This window comes from Urocampus carinirostris, chromosome 2, assembly GCF_059441175.1.
Source record: "Urocampus carinirostris isolate Australia breed hairy pipefish chromosome 2, RoL_Ucar_1.0, whole genome shotgun sequence".
Lineage (NCBI taxonomy): Eukaryota > Metazoa > Chordata > Actinopteri > Syngnathiformes > Syngnathidae > Urocampus > Urocampus carinirostris.
The window spans coordinates 37,591,667-37,612,275 of NC_142350.1; the positions used below are offsets into that span (position 1 = coordinate 37,591,667).

Here is a 20,609-nt window from a genome sequence, read left to right on the forward strand (position 1 = left end):
ATGTAGGAGGGAACCAGAATGCCCAGCGAACACGCACGCAAGCACGGGGAGAACATGCAAACTCTGCACAGAAAGCCTGGTGGCTGGATTTGATCCCATCACCTCAGAACTGTGCCGCGGATGAGCTAACCGCTTAGCCGCCGTGCCGCGCTTGGGCAATATTTATTTCATATTTTATGAAATTATCAAATGCCATACTGTGAAATAAAACGCACTAAAGAATAAGCTTTTGTCTGGAGATCAGATTTGGCGGCTTTATTTAATTTTGTCATTAAATACTGTATATAGTGTGTCTTTCACTGAGTAAAAGTTATTGTTTTGCTTTAATGGCTCTTTGATCCAAAAAGGTTCCTGTACCTTGCCTTACACTATATGAACTAGTTAGCTTCACGTTGTCATACTAGGCTGCAAAAAACAATCACCAACTCTATGAATCATTCTGACCGTCTGGCTATCACTGCACAAACCCCACTCGGCTGCCTTAGTTAGTCACCCAGTCCCTTTTTCTGTCTGCTTTGCACTGTTATAAGAGAACATGTCAGGGGAAGCGATAAAGGGTAAAAAAAAAAAACACAAAAACAGGGAGAGGTTGATAGCAGTAAATCAGTAACCAGCTTGTGCAGGCACAAGCCAGACCTATTACAGCTGGCACAGCCTCTCACGTTCTCACTCCTTCTTATTCCATCCAAGCTTCCTCCATCTAGGATCACCCTTGGGGTTGTGAAGGTTGGAGAGTATAAAAAGCGCCCTGCTTAGCTGGCTATTACATCTCATCTCCTGGGCCAGGCAGGCTGAGTGCACAAACACTGAGATGCTGACAGACCACATATGGCCAAAAGGTGCTTTGCACCCTCTATTCTGTCTCTTTGCCAATCTGGCCTTAGGTGCAAGTTGATTGCCTTACTTTTGATTTGCCTGCCGAACAAATGTGTGGAGGTAAACATTTTGAGTTTAAAAGTTAATGCATATAGCAGTCATTCAAAATCATGTTCAACTAGGGCTTTCCTGTATAGCAATTAAATCTTAACACAAATCATTGAGCTAAATTGAATTCAAATCTATTTGTAAAAATGTGTCAGGAAAATAATTTAGTGATTTGATTCAGTATCAAATGTAAAGCTTGCATGCATTGACAAAATGCACATGTCAGTTAAAATGTTAAATGGGCATATACCAAACATAATCAAAGTGCAAGAAATTAGATTAGAAAAAAAGTATTTAAAAATAGTTAACCCCAATATTTGTTTTGACTAATACCATAAATGTCCAATTTAAACGGATGTTTCATGTATTTTGCAACCATTCGTAGTGATTGAACAAAATAGGCATATGGAGATGGAAGACATGTGCAGACAAAACCAACACGAGCCCCAAAACGGCCCAAATCCTTCTCTATTTTTTTAAAGTAGTTACCTACAGTCACAAACCCTACATTAATAATGCATTACCCAGGCTGGGATGGGTCGATCAGGGGTCACAACAGTTGCCAAATACAAATATCATGGACAAAGAGTAGCAAATATGTGTACAATTTTGAAAAACTATATTTTGATGAAATTTCATGAGCAACTTCTGGGCAACTTTTTCAGTAGTAAATGATTTTTAATGATAACAAAGACAATGTTAATGACTGTTCTTTTGCTAAAATATGCTTCATTGCAAAGTTTTCAAATATTAGTCAGTAAATGGAGTGCATTAAACATGACTTTATCTTCATAATATATTTACCAAGCTATATCCATGTATCACAGTCCAGCGCTGGATTTGAGCATGCTGGCAGTTGAAAAATAAACCCGTGGGCAGTATTTCAAACAACTTACAGTATTTGAATCGTATGGCCAACAGCAATATCCCAAAAGTGATTCAGGTTGTGCAAGTCTGTAAACTTATATTAACTTGGGGTTTAGCAATATGTGGCTTGTTAATTAGGCCTCTCAGATATTAGATAGATACTTGAGCTGATCCACTTAGTTGCTCTGACTGTCCTTGCCTGTGGCCTTCCTATCAAAAAGCTTTCTTGCACACATTATCCAGTTTTAACCAGTTAAGACCATTGGCACATTGGTGAGGCTGAGTATCGGGTTGTCCGCAGAATATTACATGTACCTAGATGCCCAGCATGAGTAATCCGGAAAGGAAACCTGACCACCATTCAATCATTACTCTCTCATCAGAACATTCAATGACTTATTTTGATGACAATGATTCAGCGTACATTTTCAACACACCAACCTGTAACATACTTGAGCTGAACATTCAGTTAAAGTACACTAAAATTTCAACAAAGAAATAAAAAAACACACATAAACACACACACACAAACATACACGCAAACAGACTCACTGTTTTCCATCTAGTGGCAACTTACTATGGCAATATCAATGGTATCTGACACTACATACTGTCACTGTCATGTGAAAAAAACCATCTTTTTTTTCCTGGTTATTTAGTAATTTGCTTTGCTTTTGCGGGATGTTTACAACCCAAGTTTGATTTTGAAATCAAATTACCCACATTTTTATAATGTCTTTTACATAATGACCCAATTTACATTGTAAACATTCCATAAAAGCAAAAAATGTATAAATAAAAAGTATGGGGGTATATTTTTTACTTGACAGCGATGATATTAGAAGTTATTTTTCAAAAGCTCAAGCTAAAGAACATAAGAAAAATAATAATATTTCTAAGTACAGTATTAATTCTTTGTTATTTTGGCAGAAAGTCATGTTGAAAAAAATAACATTAATTTTCTTAATTTTACTATATATTTTTTTATTTCCGCAATCTTTTATACTGTTGCTCACTACTCTTTTGTATTGTTTAGTACATTGGCCACATTTTTTAAATTAAATCACAATATTGTAAAACAATCTATATTATTATAGGCTACACAACAATTTCACTGGCCTAAAATCCATAACTCAAATTATACTGCACTATAATAACCTAGCCAGCCAAGTGTGCTAGGCCTCCACAAATAAAACTGCATTTTTAACAGATGTTGTGCTTTTAAAACATCACATGACAACTATATTGTGATTTGAGTGTTCTAAACTCGGAAACTAGCATTATCATATTTTTCTTTTTAAGGGCCCGGTCACACAGCCGTTTGCGTCTGTATCGCGGGTAAAATTTTGCGGGTTTTTTTTGCCCGTGGTTGCCTGCGATGGAAAACGCGCAAAATTGGCCAACCCACTGTTCATCGGTGGTATGCCCGCAAAACAGACGCCGGCGACTGTTCCGCTTCCTCATCGCGTCATTTCCGCGTCATTTTCTCGTAAGGACCACGGGTATAAAAGCTGCCGAGCCGGCGTTATGCCGAGAAATGCATCCTTGCCGAGATTTGCATCCCCTTGCTACTACAACCACTTTTACCTCGTTTTATCTCACTTTTATATCACTTTTAGGGAATCTAATGGCGAACATATAACCAAAACCACTTCATCTTGCATTTGTTGGGAATGTAATACAACTTAAACCATTCCGTCTTTGTATTTGTTGTGAATGTAATCGAACGGTAATGCACGCCGTATACAAATCACTTTTGAGCAGGTAACATGTTTATTTTGCCTTTTTCTATTCAAATCGCTCGTATTGAAACTGTTATGCATTCTACCATAAAGCTTATTTCTGCATAATAAGCTTTACGGTAGAGTGCATAACAGTTCTCAAAAGTGATTTATATACGGTGTGCATTACCGTTCGATAACGTTCACAACAAAAACAAAGACGGAATGGTTTATGTTGTATTACATTCCCAACAAATGCAAGACGAAGTGGATTTGGTTATATGTTCGCCATTACATTCCCTAAAAGTGAGATAAAACGAGGTAAAAGTGGTTGTATTGTCTGGGCTGTGTTGATGACTCTTTGTAGGGCCATTATGTGGATGTGGTTTGAAAATAATTGCACGGCTGTTAAACTGTCATCTGTGCAAGACTTTCTTCTTGATTTACATTAGTCACGTATTTATGTAATTGATTCAAGAAGTGATCTTGGAGCGTTGGGGGGGAGTGACCTCTGGTAGGGCTGTTTTTTTGCTAGGGTACTTGTCACTTTAAACTTGGTGACAGAGTATTACTTTTTTTGTCTTTTGTTGCAAGCCAGAGGTGTGAACAAGCAACAGTTTTGAACATAATCAACTTTTTTAATAGGGCAAGTGCTTGCACTTAGCTATTAACATGAATATTTTGTTTGTTTGTTTGTACATGATTCGTTTGTTTGTTTGTACATGATTCAAATTGAATCTTTTCTTCCGGCGCCGTCACGAATGGCAGCCACTCCAGCAGCTCCCGTGTTATTTTCGATTGTTCTCGATTGTTCTCAGCTCAGGGATGCTGCTGGAAATGTGAATTTCCCTTCGGGGATGAACAAAGTATCTATCTATCTATCTATCTATCTATCTATCTATCTATCTATCTATCTATCTATCTAGTAGCGAGGGGATGCAAATCTCGGCAGGGAAGCATTTCTCGGCATAACACCGGGCTGTAGAAATCATAACCGCTCAAAACACAGTCCCGTGAAGATCAAGATTTCAAGCTATGGCACCGAAGAAGCCAATATGTTATTATTGTAATAGTTTTTCATTTTTATTTTATTATCTTGTTATGAAATGAAAAGAAATGTCAAGAAATAAAAAAGGATTAAGACGAGGTCACTATGGTGACGGGGATCCATGTCCACCCCTTGACGTCTCGAGCACAACTGACGTGTGCTCGGCAAATCGCGCTGTATATACGTCACACGCGTAACACGCTAATTTCACGTAATAACACCGCAATACAGGCGCAGAACATGCTATGACCGTGCTCCACCCACGATTACCCGCTGAAATTTCGCGTCCTACCCATGTGTAACCACGCCCTGGCCGCAGCCAGAGCACGTCGTTCCGCGTCATTTCCGCGTCATTACCTCGTGTGTCGCCCGCGGTTAACACGTGGTCTAAAGTTTTGAGCAGCGCAAAACTTTTTCGCGCTGCCAACCGCGTGTGAATTTCCGACCGCGTGTAACGCACTGCTGTATCTCGTCTGTATGGCGATCTCAAAGCGTCCAACAGCGTCTGCGCAAACGGCTGTGTGACCGGGCCCTAACACAAAAGTAGAGTGGCTGACTTTTTTTAGACCTATGGGTAGGAAAACAGACTGGTGGAAAAGATTCATTTATTTTATTGACTGAATGATTGCCGAAACTAAGAATTTCAGGATGAATAAATTACTGAACTACAGAATACATCTCATGTAGAGTCAATGCCCCCAGCCGACTCCAACGACTACGAACGGCCATGCACAAAAAGTGACCAGACTCTCCGGCCGAGGCTGCCTGGGGACAATGGAGGCCAGAAAGGCTGAAAGCTACACCCTCATCCAAATCATTTGATCATTTAAATGAGTTGTTTATCTTAACCATGGTTTTATGGATCAGTAATTTCATCATTGCTACCGAATTTTTTTCCCAGTTCATGTTTTCTACGACTGCAAGGGCTTGTGTCATAAATGACCTTTTATTCTTTTCTGTGATTCAATTTTCCTTGTCATGTAAATAAGTGTAGTTTGTTATTATCAAACACGTGCATTATTCATTTGTGTGTGGACTGATTCTGGACTGATCAATCAGTATACATATCAATGAAATAAAAAATTGATCATTTAAAACTAAAATCAAAATATGTTTAGAGTATTGCTTCCTTCATGAAAAATGCAAGACACAATACGTGGCTGTATCAAATTAATTAGGATGGGAAACTGTGAGCACACTCTGCTGGCCTAATGGGTAACCACCAAATTCAATTCGGAATTAAATAAATATAATTTAAAGCATCTACTCTACAATTATTATTAGAGGATACCTTAATTTACTTTAATAATTTGAAAAAAAAAAATGATTTATTTGAAACCCGTGTCTGTTTCGGTTGTTTTTCTGTTCGTAAAAAGGGAAACAATGAGCCTTTGATGTAACATACAACAGACAAAACAAGTATCATACAGAGGAAGCACAAAGACCGAGGGTTAAACTTGACTGATAAAACCACAGAAATATAGTCAGCATTTACTGTTCATGAAAAAAGAATAAAGAAATCTGCTTAGGCTGCAAGAAAAAAAAAATACACAAATATTATATTGGCAAAATTCAAGAAAGGTTTAATCCAGGGGAGTCAAACAAACAATCCACGGGACAGTTCAGGCCCGCCAACAGATTTGTTACAGCCCAAGAGGGAGATCTGAGAAAAGAACAAAAGTAAACTGTGCAATAATGACCTTCAGTTTAAATTTGTCCACCGGATGTCGTCAAAGCCACTCCCAAAGCAAAACACCCACGATAGCTATATTTGCTGACAACAATTTATCCAGTCGAGAACATATGAGAAAAAAACCCATCTTGATGTTATTTGACCTAAAAACAAAGTCACAAATGCACTGTTTAAGACAATAAGATTAGATTTCTCTCTTAACCACACAACTTGCTTATAAACTATGCTTTTTATCCTCAGCTATTAGAAACTATTTATCACTTGTATAAAATACTGAATTAAAAAAATAGCACTTGGGTGTCTTTACAGAAGTTTAATGAAGCTTTAGCTCCTTTCTGTAATAGATTGGAAATACAATGGCAAAATTCCCAAAATCAGGTCAACATTTCCATAAAAAAATAACTTAAAAACAGAAAAAGAAATTTAAATTAATACATTATTTGGACTTGGATTAGTGTTTATGTACTATCGCGGCACTTTCCGGACTGAATTAGCCATCCTGTAATAGTGCCCTGTTTAAGTGTAGCGTGCACCTGTCCTCTTGGGGACGACCCGGAGGGGGCGATGAAGCTTCATAGGACAATGCCATACAAACTAATGACCAGTTACCATTAACCAAGGAGGAAGAAATGCACTGGCAAAGCATGCCACCAGAAAGCAGTGCTAGTGTCATTTTTAAGCAGAATTGTTTTAGACTGCGGAGAACGGTGGCTGCTATTTAAAGCATTTACAAGCACTTCGCCCAATTATTAAGCACTTCTCAATCCTTGAAAACACTACAATAAAATTCAAGGATTTTCAATAATTTGGAAAAACCCATATGAACCCTGCATTAATTTAATGGTCCGGCCACTGTGAGAGTACCTTTTCTACAATGTGGCCCCTAAGAAAAAATGAGTTTGACACCTCTGGTTTAGTCTGTAAATCAGGGGGCTAATTGAAAATAACTGAAAGAGAGATTCAAAAAGGATGTACACATACCTTTCTCGCTGACGGACTCACTCTCGATCTCCACATCCTCGCAGCTAGTGTACTCGGGCGTTGTTGCCAGCTCCTCCTCAGAGCTGCTCAGCGACACCTGCCGCATCTTGCCTCCCTTTTTGCTTTTGTGGGGCTTGGGAGGCGGAGGACGTACTGACTCCGACTGATCCGAACTCAAAGAATCGTTCCTCAACATGCTTTCCATCTTTTCCCGCTTGGTCTTGCGAACAGCTGAGTTTGGGTCCAAGTGATGTTGCTGTCTCCTTATAGACTCCCCTCCGCCGCCCATGTCACCTCTCCGGAGATCCCCGGATCGGTCACCCAGTACTGGACTGCGGTGGGGAGTCGGGGGGCTGTGGTTTGATGTCCTGTGGCCCCCGAGGCCGGGACCCATCGGCCCCGGGGATGAGCGGTCGACAGAATAGGATCGCTGTCCCGCCATAGGGGGCCGGCGCTCGGTGAGATGTTGCCTCGACAACCGGATAGGACCCGGGTCATCCTGCTCGGTGTAAGCTAGCGAAACGTCACTGTGACGTCGCTCGTGCCTGAGGCGGCCCACCTCTGCGTGCATTCTCATCTGCTCTTCGTAGGGTTGCGGTTTAACAGGGTAGCGTGCCAGGTTGGGATCACTACGATAGCGGGTCTGGAACTCCTCTTGGCGTCGTCTCTGGAGCTCATATTCATTGTGTGGCCCGTCAAATTCCTGGTCCAAAGGATATTCCTGGGAGTGCCAGCGTCCAGGACCCTGCGGGTCTCTAAAGCCAATCCACGCTGCATTTACGTCAGGATACAAGTGCGGGCCCCGTGGACCCCGTAGAGGGTCGCCGTCCCCGTAGTCAGAAGGCGATCTAGGCATGCTTTCTTCTGTCGGAGCATACTGGGAATGGTCGCCAGCGTCCCTTTGGTCGTATTTTTTATTTGGATCCCTGGATGCGGATGGGCTTCGTTTCCTGGGGATCAAAAGAGAAGGATATTTATCAAAATAACAATTATCGTGATTTACTGACTAAAAATCACACTTAAAAAAAAACATTTGTCCAGAAATTTGTAGATACGCCTTATAACCCGGTGCGCCTTACATACCACAGAGTGCATACAGCAGTTATTGGGATGCATTACGATACAAGGCTTTACAGTACCATATCCGAGCAATGAATGATCGAATTGATAAATATTGCGATCTAAATTATTTTATTTATATATATATTATATAAATATACATTGTATATAAAGGGAATCAGGTTTAACAGTCTCGCCACTACTTCATGAACTAATGTTAGAGAATGGAGAAAACAGAAAGTATTCCTACAAAAGGCTACACAAGCTCTTTTACATGCATATACATATTGACCAGAGATGATGATGGAAAGGGGAAAAAGTGGAGAGACTGTTTATCAGAATAGTTGACTGAAAAATCATTGGATTGATATATACAATTGTCTCACAGCTCATACCACAGTCTTGATGTCATGCGCCTTATGTATGAAAAAAATATGACAAAAGACTATTTTTTGGGGGGTACACCTTATAATCCTATGTGCCTTATAGTGCGGAAATAATGGTAATAATTGGCTACTAAAATACATTTGAAAGAGCACCATTAATCACAACTGCCTATTGTTACAAGACCAAAAAAGGTTGTGTGCAATAAGCTAAACTATTAAAAGCATGATTCTCGGAAAACCTTTCATGTTAGTGAGCAGCATATTTAAATACAGATTGAAATATTTTACATGTAACGAAAGCCTAATTATTTTTTTAAGTTTTAGCAAAAGCTAAAAAAGTAAACGCTAAGGCAGGAACAGAATGATGAATGTGCATTTAGTATGGTTCATGAATGGCTAAAATACGAGCTGTTTGAGAGGAAAAATAGTTGACATATAGTTCAGCACAAAAGTGAAACACTGACACTACGACCTGAATGCTTCAAACAGGTGAGGGCTTTCATCATAATACAGTTACAAGTTTGCAGTAAAGGGTAATTATGTAATTAACACCAAATATACTGTACTGTTATATACTGAATGCAATGTTGGAATAATGTTGTTATTATAGACAACATTTTACCAACTGTTTCTGAAACTGCAACTTTTCCCAAGATTTCTTTTATCCTGTGAAGCAATTTTATTGAGACTCACTTTCTAGCAGTATACTTTGGGTGGTTTTACTAGATACTAAGAAAATAATGGGCCAAAGAAATCTGTTGCCATCGTATCCAATACCAAAGACAGTTTTAGTCATTGTTCAAATGACGGCTAGGTACAAATGAGTAGTTTCCGAAATAATAGGCAACAACTACATTGAATAAATAAAAGAAGTAACAGCGGGTGTGTTTATGTACAGGAAATAATCAAATTGAAAACAGAATTTTGCCAGTAGTCTAATTATGTAAAGCCATGTAAACACGGACAACAATCCGTTAAAAGTCTAAGTTTGACTGCATATTTTCCAATTCAAATATTTGAGTTAGTCCTTTCATTTTTGGATTGTCGAACATGTACAGTGGGTCCCCGCTACTTCGCGGTTCGACATTCGCGGCTTCAGAGCTTCGCGGTCTGTAATGGTTTTAAAAAAAAAAAAAATGTTTTTTTTTTTTAAAGGGGCGTCGTTACTTCGCAGATTTTCACTTTTTGAGGGTTTTTTCGGCGGAACGTCAGCGGACGCGGGATAAGGCGGCCAGCTGGATGGGACAGGACGGTGGGGGGGGGGCGCACAGCGCGACGCGAGAAAAGGCGGCGGGCGTCCGACGACCCCAGTAGCGCGGCGCGACGACAGGCGGCTGTCCGCGCGCGCCGGGCGAAAGGCGGGACACCCGTAACTGTGTCAGTGTCGTGCGTATCGCGCCCGAAAGTACCCGCGCCGCGGGCAAGGGGCTCACTCGCGGGAGCGACCGAACGTCACCCGCGTTGCGGCGCAAGTATAAACCCTGTCGTGAATTTTTCTCCGATCGTCCCAAGCGGGTGGAAAATCGCCCAGCTGAACGACTCTTGGCGGTGGATCACTTGGCTCGTGCGTCGATGAAGAATGCAGCTAGCAAGTGATTTGCAGCTGCAATTGGCTGGCAACCAGTTCAGGGTGTCCCCTACCCACTGCCCGGAGATGGCTGGGATGGGCTCCCCCGCGACCCTAATAAGGATAAGCGGTGCAGATAATGAGATGAGATTTTTTTGTTTTTGAAGGGGCGTCGCTACTTCGCAGATTTTCACTTTTAGCGGGTGGTTTTGGTCCCCAATAACCGGGTCTTAAAAAATAATAATTTAAAATAAAAAATATATATATATATATATATTTTTTGAAGGTGTGCCGCTACTTCGCGGATTTTCACTTATCGCGGGTGGTTTTGGTCCCCATTAACCGCGATAACCGAAGTCCCACTCTACACACATTCGAGAAATCCGAACTCTTGTGTGCCCACACAGTGCCCCTCATCTGGTATATTTTAATCTACCAAAGCGATGGTGAGTTAGATGAATGTATCATCCTTTATTTTGTGTCAAAAGGTAAATGTGGGAATAGTCTGTACAGTAATCGGAATACACACAAACACCAATTACTGTATTCAAAGTTATTTGTTTGTCTATAAGCATGTAAACTATTCATTCGGATTTCTCCGGAAATCCACTGTAAGATATCCATCCATCCATCCATCCATCCATTAGCTGCACCGCTTATCCTCAGTAGGGTTGCGGGGGTGCTGGAGCCCATCCCAGCTATATTGGGGCAGTGGGCAGGGGACACCCTGAACTGGTTGCCAGCCAGTCGCTGGGCACACAGGGACAAACAATTCGCTCACTCATTTACACCTAGGGACAATTTGGACCGGCCAATTAACCTGACATGCATGTTTTTGGAATGTGGGAGGAAACTGAAGTGCCCGGAAGAAACCCACGCAAGCACGGGGAGAACATGCAAACTCCACACAGGAGGTTTGATCTCATGAACTCAGAACGGTGCCGCACACGCGCTAACCACTGCTCCGCCGTGCTGCCCACTGTAAGATATACATTTATTTATTTTAGTTTTACATGTTGAATGCACTTTATCTTTATTTGTTCTTTATATTAATTTAATGTTGATTTTCTTTAGCAATTTAAAAGTGTGGCTCTTTAATTCTGTTCTGCATGTTACTGTAAGGGGAAACTTTGTATTTCATTCAAAAGTGAATCCCAAACTAAAAAATGAAACAAGTAGATTTGCAAAGCAGCGGGAATGATAAATACAGAGGAGATATTAGATGAAAAAATGTTTGTACCAGAGTTTGAGGCACATATAATGCTATTAATGAGCTGTCTATATGGGTGAATTGTGTTAATGTTTCTATGTGCGCATAAATAGTCTTTTCTTAACTAGTCTGTGGTCTGTTTTTTAAGGATTAACTCAAACGTTGAAGGCCTGGTTCAAAGACACTTTATGCTTAAAGAGATAAAGCTGTTCAGGAGGTCTGTATCTATGTGCATTTTAAAAGGTAAACATGGAATTCATAACAAATATTTAGAAGTATGCATGTTATCAATGGCTTAACAATTAGTAAATCCCTGCACAAAAAAGTCAACCTTAACTTCACTGGAAATTATGTATTCTTGTAAAGTATTAGAAGTGAAAAGGAAGCATAAACTGTAATTTTAGATTTATTCTGCTAATGGAACACTTCCAAAGTTGCTAACTCAGTTCTCATAACTTTCTATTATTCTTCCCAATAAGGTGAGCTTTAAAGCCCCGAGAACAGTTATACTCATACAAATGAAGTACAAACAATTTACGTTTAGTGAAGCACAAACATATCGAGCCAAACATTTTATTGCCATGCTGACTGTCAAAACAGAGAGTGAATTTAGTAAACAGGCTAATTAGCCATCAGCATTCAGGAATCCAGCCAGAGCTTAAGCAGCTTCAGCCCGATGTGAAAAGACAATGGCAGTTCGTATTCATAAAGCAACATACATCACTCCACAGTGTAGGTACAGTCGCAAATTGGCCTTAAAGGAGTAATGGCCGTAAAAGTATGTTTTTCTGCTAAAGATGAATGTGTTGAAACAGCCAGAATCCTAAAATGCAGCAGTGAGAGGTTTGCCTGCTGCAGCAATTGAGTCACAAAGCGATGGTCCCCCTCCATCACATTCCCTTATAAGGCAAGATGCAGATGTGATGTCACTATAGGCTGAGGCACAGGTCAGAGAAGGAAGGAGACCTGTGCACAGCAGACAAGCTCGTGGGGAGTTGGAGAACTAGGTACATAACACAAAGGCCTGGTTGCGGCTTACAATTCATATATTGGAAATAAATTTGGATCCCATTGTTAATTACATAAATTCACTGCAGTGACACTGCATCGACCGCGCAACTTCATTAAAAGGCATGGAAGGTTGATGCCAACAACAACAGGGACAGTGAAAAAGAAATAGGTGCTGCTGCATGGCAGATAGCCATGTAGACCTGGAATGGATATTCTATTTACAAAAAAACACAGCAAACAACTTGTCCTACCACTGAACAATATGGACAGATAGATAAGTGAGTAGGTATGTAGGAAGGTAAGTAGGTAGGCCGGTAGGCAGACAGGCAGGTGGATCTGCAAAAGCTGACTTTCAGTTACTCTGCTAGATCTCTCAAAACAAAGGCCTGTCATGTGATTATAGTGTGGTTGGTTACATGAAGTTTTTCTCTGTCAACTCATTGCTCTAGTATGGAAAGGATTCACAGCGAACAGGACGTGTTAAACAAATAAGACCCATAACATTTTATAGTTCAGTGTTGTCTTTTACAAGAAAGTACCCAACATTTTTCTTCTTTTGAGTCAAATTCAAAGGGGCCATTCTTTATGAGGTATTGTGTTTGTGATGTTAGCCAATACCAGGATTGGCTGCCTTCTTCAGATCATGTAATAATTCAGAACATGGCAATAATTAAATAGTAAATTGCCATTAAGTAAGTGTATCATTTTTGGATTTTAATGTATTTATTTACAAATGTCAAATACTTCTTCAGAGGTTAATACATTTTATTTATTATTGGTATTAGTATGTGATAAGAAAAAAATTGTGAATTTTCAGACCATGATTGCAATTTCCTTGTGAATTTTGCTTGTAATAGAAAAGTGCATTTTCGGTGCTAGTTGTTTTTTTTAACCCCTTGTGATGACCGTGAGTGAAAATTGACCTGTAGCTGTGAATTTTCCGAGATTGGCCCCAACAGTATAATTCTTTTTCACATTTCCATGAAAGCCTTAAAAAAATGAACAAAAATAGACGTTAAAATGCAAAACGCTGGTCTACTAATGATCCCAAGAGCCAAGAAGAGAGCCGCAGGTTCGAGAGCGTTCTCCATTCGGGCCCCGGTGCTGTGGAATGCTCTTCCCCCTGAGACTCGATCTGCAACCTCAGTGGAAATGTTTAGATCTAAGCTTAAAGCACACCTCTATTCTATAGCATATGTAACGGAGTTGAAATTTGATTGTTTTGAATGTTTTTTTTTAATTCTCACAAAATCTGTGTTTTTGTTGTATTACTGTTAATATTCCGGTACCTCGTTCAGTTGTTAAGTCATGGGCGTCTGCGACTGTCTTATTCGTTTGGCACTTTATGGGCTTCAGCGCTTGCCGTAGCTTCAGTGAATTTGTATGCGCTGAAGATAATTGCAGTCGTGAACGGATGCCCTGACTTTTGTATCGTTACTGAATGCAGCCAATAAACCGAGTGACTGTGAAACCTTGTGTCATGCATGAAAGAGGGTCGTTACACATATAAATAACCTATATTTTATGTTGACAATATCTGTGTATTACATTCATTGCAGCCTTGTCATCCTGGAAGGGGGATTACCTCATGTGTGGTCCCTTCTCAAGGTTTCTTCATTTTCCTCATGTTGAGGTTTTTGAGTTTTTCCTTGCCCTCTTGTAGGTTTTAGATCAGGGGATGGTGTAATAATAGTCTGCAATAATAGTCTGTTGTTTGCAATAATCTGTGCAGCCCTTTGAGATTCTTTGTGTTTAAGGGCTATACAAATAAACATGACTTGACTTGATGTTAACAAGAATTTATGTGAAGTTATCAAATAACGAGACATTCAGGTCCCAAGTTCTGGGGACAGAAGGTGTGCAGGCTGTATTTACCTTGCTCAAACTCCCCAGTTGGTGTGTATGAGAGAGAGAGAACCACAACTCATAACTTCCAACTCAAAATACACTTTGGACTGCCGCCTCATTTGGACAACATCTCATAACTAACATGCAGCATTTTAAAAATATATTATTTTTGTATTTATTCCATTCACTGTGGTATTGTTTTTAAATCTGTTTTATGTTTTTGTATTGTTTTGTTTGTTATATTTACTTTCATTTAAATATTTACAGTATGTACGCTGAGTAGTTTTCATTTGCAATGACTTTTTTGTATTTCAGATTTTAAATAAATCTATAAATACATTGTAGTTCATCTTTTATTTATATATATTTTTTTAATTTGACTTTTTCAAAATGTATGTTTCTCTATCCTCTCCCAGAAGTGGCCTGAGAACCCTAGTGGCAGCAAATGTATGAATTCTGTTTGACTCTGCATCACTGCCGGGGACACGCAGAGTAAAAAAGGCAAAACAAAACCATTGAAAGAAAAAAAATAAAGCAACGCCGGCCCAGGGGGAATTGTGCCACCTCTACTTTGTGTGCCAAAGAGAAAAGTTGAATGAAAACAAATTAGGGACATCCTGTTGGAGAGCTCTTTGCTTTAGAGGGAATCTGCTCTTCTTTTTTTTTTTTTTTTTTTTTTTTTTTTTTACTTTTTATTTCTCACACCAATTTTGACAGAGGTTTGATTCCCCCATCTTACATCAACACAAAATATATACACTTGACACACTCATAAATAACAGAAGGAACAACAAAGAACAAAAAATGCTATTAATAGAAAATAAGAATAAATGCTCATACAATAAATCCATACAAAAAGAAATATATATATATATATATATTTATATATATATATATATATATATATATATATATATATATATATATATATATATATATATATATATATATATATATATATATATATATATATATATATAAATTAATACATCAAAATATACACCCAAAGAAAAAAAAAAAGAAAAAAAAACCACACATAATAATTAGGGGGAGGTGTTTAGACATCAAGTAAAATTTGTGTGATAGGCTTCCATCTTTTCTCAAATTGGTCAAGTTTCAGTTGAAGTCTTGCAGTGATTTTTTCCATAATGTACATTTGCTTTAATTTGTCTCTCCATTGTTTTATGTCAGGCGGTTGTGGTTTCAGCCAGGACACTGTGATCATTTTCTTTGCTACCAGAAGCATTACCCTTAGTATATATTTCTGTTGACCAGATAGTAATTCTTCTGGCAAAATTCCTATTATGTAAGCCTTTGGGTCCAACCGCAACTCCCAGCCAGTGATGGGGGAAAATATGTAAGGAGCCAACTAAGGTAGAGCAATTATTAATATCGTATACAAAAGGACAATCAATAAAGGGGGTTATATCAAAACTATATAAAGCCCTGAGAATGGACCTCAGTAATGAGGACATGGCAGTTAAGGAAAAATGGGAACAAGAAACTAATGTAGCGATAAAAGACAACGAATGGGAAAAAACATTGAAAGAGGGACACAAAATAACCAACAGCCCGACATGGAGGGAGTTTGAATGGAAAGTAAAAATGCGATTCTTCTATACACCCTCTATCACTTCAAAGTATAAAAATACCTCGAATCTATGTTGGCGTAACTGTGGGGGGGTCGGAGACTTTACGCATATTTTCTGGAATTGCCCTGTAATATCAAATTTTTGGAGAAGTATCCAGAGGAATCTGCTCTTCTAATGGGAATAATAGATCTATTGAACGAGGTAAAGAAGAAGCAAGCAATTAAGTCAAAAGAGGCAATCATCCAAGAGTTACCATATTTGAACAAAAACAGAGTCTCAGCAACTGCTGCTGTATTACCAGCGTGACCTGTTTTTGTTTTATTCATCCTTTCTCCTGCTTGTTGACTAAAAGCAAACTTTCCTGCTTTATGGCTAGATTTAAGTTACACTTCTGCAAAAGGAGCTCTGAGAGTTTATTTTGTGGATTAAAATCATTTAGGTGCAATTAAAAGACAAAGGTCATGGACAGATGTTTTTAAAAATTATAATAAAAATATGTCACCATTAATCAAACGTTCCCAATCCTTTCCATTTCTATGTAGGTTTTCTCTCTATCACTCTCTCTCTCTTTCTTCACTCTCCTAAACATCTTGACCTTATATAATTTGCTCATTCACTTTCAGGTTCAATATTTCTTCTCACAGTTCTGGCCACTTGTCTTAATTTCCCTCCTATCACGACTCTCCCTAGTCGCCATTTAAAAACTCTGATCTCTTGGCTCGGTGTAAGTTCGTTGTCTTCCATGTCACATCCTGAGAACTCTTGTGTCAGCCTTTTTTGTTATTACAGTGTGCCAAACTCTTGCCATGAGTATCGCCAGAACAACTCCTGGACTGGTGCCTTCTCTGTTTGGGTTTAGTGGAACAGCAGCCCCTACCCTGAATCTTGGACAAAAGTTGTTGCATCACTAATGTACTTCCTATGTATTGAATCCACTCAAATAAAAGAGAACAGTTGGCAGAACTAATCAATGTTTCTGCACTTTGCTTCTGTCTCATCCTAAGTGGGTTCCTGAAACAAACAGAGCAAGACATAGAATCTTCTGTAATTCTGTATATTTTCTGATATATTTTAACTGTAAAAGCAAAATTGGTACAAAGTCAACCAAACTGAGGACTAGGAAAGGTAGACAGCGCAAGGTCTGGATGCATAAAATACATTCCCAAACTCATCCTTTCTATGCAATATATTTATGCAAATACCTTACACGTCTTCCATGCTTGACACTTTGATGGTGTAGCTGGTTTTCAATGACTTGCTTAGAGCTAGCTCAAAGTGACTGCGTCTTATCCATGCATTGCACTCCCAAATTGATTTTACATCCGTTACCGAGATTGTCCAATCATGTCTTTCTGAGGGGTTGGTTCGGAGATGAGAGGTGCTAGGCGGAGGAGAGGAAGTGACAGCAGAATGATGTGTGGAATTGCATAGTGGCAGAAGGGGGACAGGTTGTTGATACAGCACTTAGAGAAGTTGGAGGTAAAACTGGTACTTGATGAGGGCATTCACGCCAAAAGCAAAAGTAAATAATAATGAATATTTGGAAATTTGAATTAGTTTTGTTGTAGTGAGAAGGACAGTTAAACAGCCTGCTTCAATGATGTAAAAAAAAATCTCTAGGAGCTGTCAAGTTGCCTCTTCCTCTTCTTTCTCAAGTACAAACTGTCCTGCGAAGATTTGTTCTTTATTCCTAGTCCGGCACATCAGGTCCACTTAGTGCCCACACTTGACGCTGACACAGTTTGGGAACATCGGCTTCTGCTCCTTCAACAGTCAAGCCGTTGACTTAATACTAGATTAAAGCTGTCAGACTAAAGTTGGACGGGAAAGTTTGGGGACACTCTGTACCTGGAAGGCTTGGGGCCAATCGTGTGTTGAAAACACAGTTTGACAACAATTACTTATTTGCATCTTTTTTTCCACATTTAGTGTTGTATGGTACAAAAGACATTAAGAGTCTTTGTCTCTATACACTTGATAAGTTACTGTTTTTAATATTGGAGCCTTGCAAAGGGTGTATGTTTGCTATTTTGACTATTATTCCTCTCTGAGCAAAAAATGCATTTACCAGGCTAATCATAACATGCATTAGTGCACTGAAGCCAGATTCAACTTCTCTTGACACACCATACAAGTAGTCTCTATTCCACATCCAGGCATGTCTATCTATCTACCCATGTCATATCCCTCGAGAAGGGTGACCAACAGCAAGACGTTTGTCTTACATACACAAAAACAAAAAAACAGGAAAAAGTAGCAAAAAACACAAAAGAATTGACCATGACCAACCCAAATGCCCAAACACCCAAATAAGTTAAGCACCTCGGCATCCAAGTTGGCCATGCTTCCGTCCCTCCAGATGAAACGGGACAGCAAGGCAAGTCACAATAATAAAAATTTAGAAGGATACTTTCTGCAGAAGGGATCCTGATAAGTTATAATAAAAATGTGTGTTAAGATGAACAGTCCATTCACTGACAGGGAGCTGTCACATAGTCAAATCTCACAATCTGTACGGATCACAAAAGGCCATTTACTAATCTTTCAGTTTCTCATGGATGTAAAAGACATTTAAAATCAATGGTACATAACAAAACAAACAAGGAATGATTAAAACAAGCATTAATCGCTCTTAGTAGCAAGATTGCTATAAATGACTCACAAATAAATAATCTATCTGGTTATGAAGACTTGATGGGCCACATAGAAACTCTTTTTAATCAGATCTAATAAGTTTCTTCTTTTTTTGATATTGGATACTTGCCAAGAATATTGCATCGGATTTCAGTTCGTTATTTTGACTGTTAAACCTCACTAATGTTTGTTATTTTGACTAGTAAACACTGTTTACATCATTGGTCATTAATGTTACTGTTCTTTGATACTCACACCCTTAGGGGTGGATCTGCGTTTCTTAATTCAGGAAATTAAATAAAAGCAAAAGGATCAGGAGAAGGCTTTTAGAATTGATTTGGAATTCTGCATCATGACGGTCACTTTGTACTGTCCTTTCCTTTTCTTGGGGTTCAAAAATTGTTGATATCTTCTCTCTTTGTTTCGAGTGTCTACTAAACTAAAAACTTATCAAGAACAATTTCTTCCTCAATAGACTAATGAAACCAAGGTTAATATTCTACTACTTCCTGAAGAAAATATACAAAAATAATGTAGCGTAACATATCAAATGGATTGATCATGGGGAAGAAAGAAATCCGAAGTTGATGTCTAAGACCCAAAACGCGACAACTCACACAAGCTGAGGGTATCACAACCAACTATTTTCAGGTGAGTTTGCTGACTTTAAGTACAAAGTCTCCGGTAAAGAAAAACAACATGCAAGGACAAGGAGGGAAACAGTTTTGATAAATGTGTCAGAAAGATGAAACACAAATGAAACTGTCTCTTATGATGGAAAAAAATACGAAAAGCAATGGAGAAGACAAAGATTAAAGCACAAATGACAATTTAGGGACAAATAGAAAGAGGGATTTTATAAAGTTGTCCGGATTAACTTTAAATTAAAATTATGTGTGCATTTTTTTTCATTGGATAATATTTGACAGAAAAATATACTTGATATGCTTTTTATCAAATTAATGAATGTTTATTTATACCAAACAACAAACGAACGTCTGCCATTAAACAAACCAACAATTATTATGAAGTAGGAACAAACAAATATGGTAACTGAAGTTCAAACAAATAAATATTGATGAAGTTCGTACAATGGTTACCATGGGAAATTTGAGTGAACGAAGGTTTATCATGAACTTCAGACAACCGTACAAACAACTTCAATGAAGTTGGGAAAAAAATAAACAAATAAACGAATGTAAATGTATTAACATCAAAACCAATATTGGAAAGGTGTGAAGGGCCAGCTCTTGTTTATTTACGCCCACGCTTTTGCCCAGTATTTGCATGAAATGGATAAACCGTTTACTAGGTGTGCCATAATCACAATTTTCCGGCTGATTACCAATCAGAATTTGTTGAAAGACAGACCTGCCCATCTTGTTGTTTCTTTTTTTCTTTATTCAACAAGCACCAAACACTGCCATCTTCCTGATCTAGTTTTATTCACAAGCATTCAACAATATCCTATTAGTCGTTGTGCATGTTAGTTCCAATAACATAAAACATACGATCAAATAAATTGCATACTGTGTTAACTAAAGAGGCTTACAATTTTAAGATGCTTGTAAAAGAAAACCAATACAAAATATGGACCACATATAACGAACTCATACTTTTCACATGCACCCGCCGATTGTTCCTCGACTGACTGCTAACATATCTTTCCTTCCATTATCACATCGACCAGCGCTTAGTGTGCCTGGTTGTTGTTTATACTGAGTATGGTTAATACAACCTCTGCACTGCACTGCACTGCACCGTCTGTTAGGTCTCCTTTTTAAGAAGACACAGGGCTAGCGAGCATTCTATGTAGGCCAAGCCCCAATAGACTACGCCATCACGATTACATACAAGCCAGAACAACTATTTACAGCCGCTTGCATTTTCTCAATGCAGAAAAGGGTTAAAAGAGCAGACAACATATAGATCATTTTAATCACACTGAAGGAGTAACTACATAATATACCACGTACTGTAAGACATAAATACAGCAACTCTTTGGAAAAGAAAGAAATGGGCTTTTTTTGTCCTGTCTTAATTGTCATGAAGATTGCATTTGACATGT

At 38.8% G+C, this 20,609-nt stretch overlaps 1 protein-coding gene across 18 annotated transcripts in view; it reads right to left on the bottom strand.

Moving 5' to 3' along the window:
- Positions 1-20,609, bottom strand: part of rims2a (regulating synaptic membrane exocytosis 2a) — a 196,700-nt gene that overhangs the window by 94,921 nt on the left and 81,170 nt on the right. For all 18 annotated transcript variants that reach the window (XM_088326414.1, XM_088326413.1, XM_088326412.1 and 15 more), the window contains one exon: positions 7,235-8,184. In XM_088326414.1, coding sequence (XP_088182540.1) covers positions 7,235-8,184 — 950 coding nt within the window. The remainder of the gene's footprint in view (positions 1-7,234; positions 8,185-20,609) is intronic.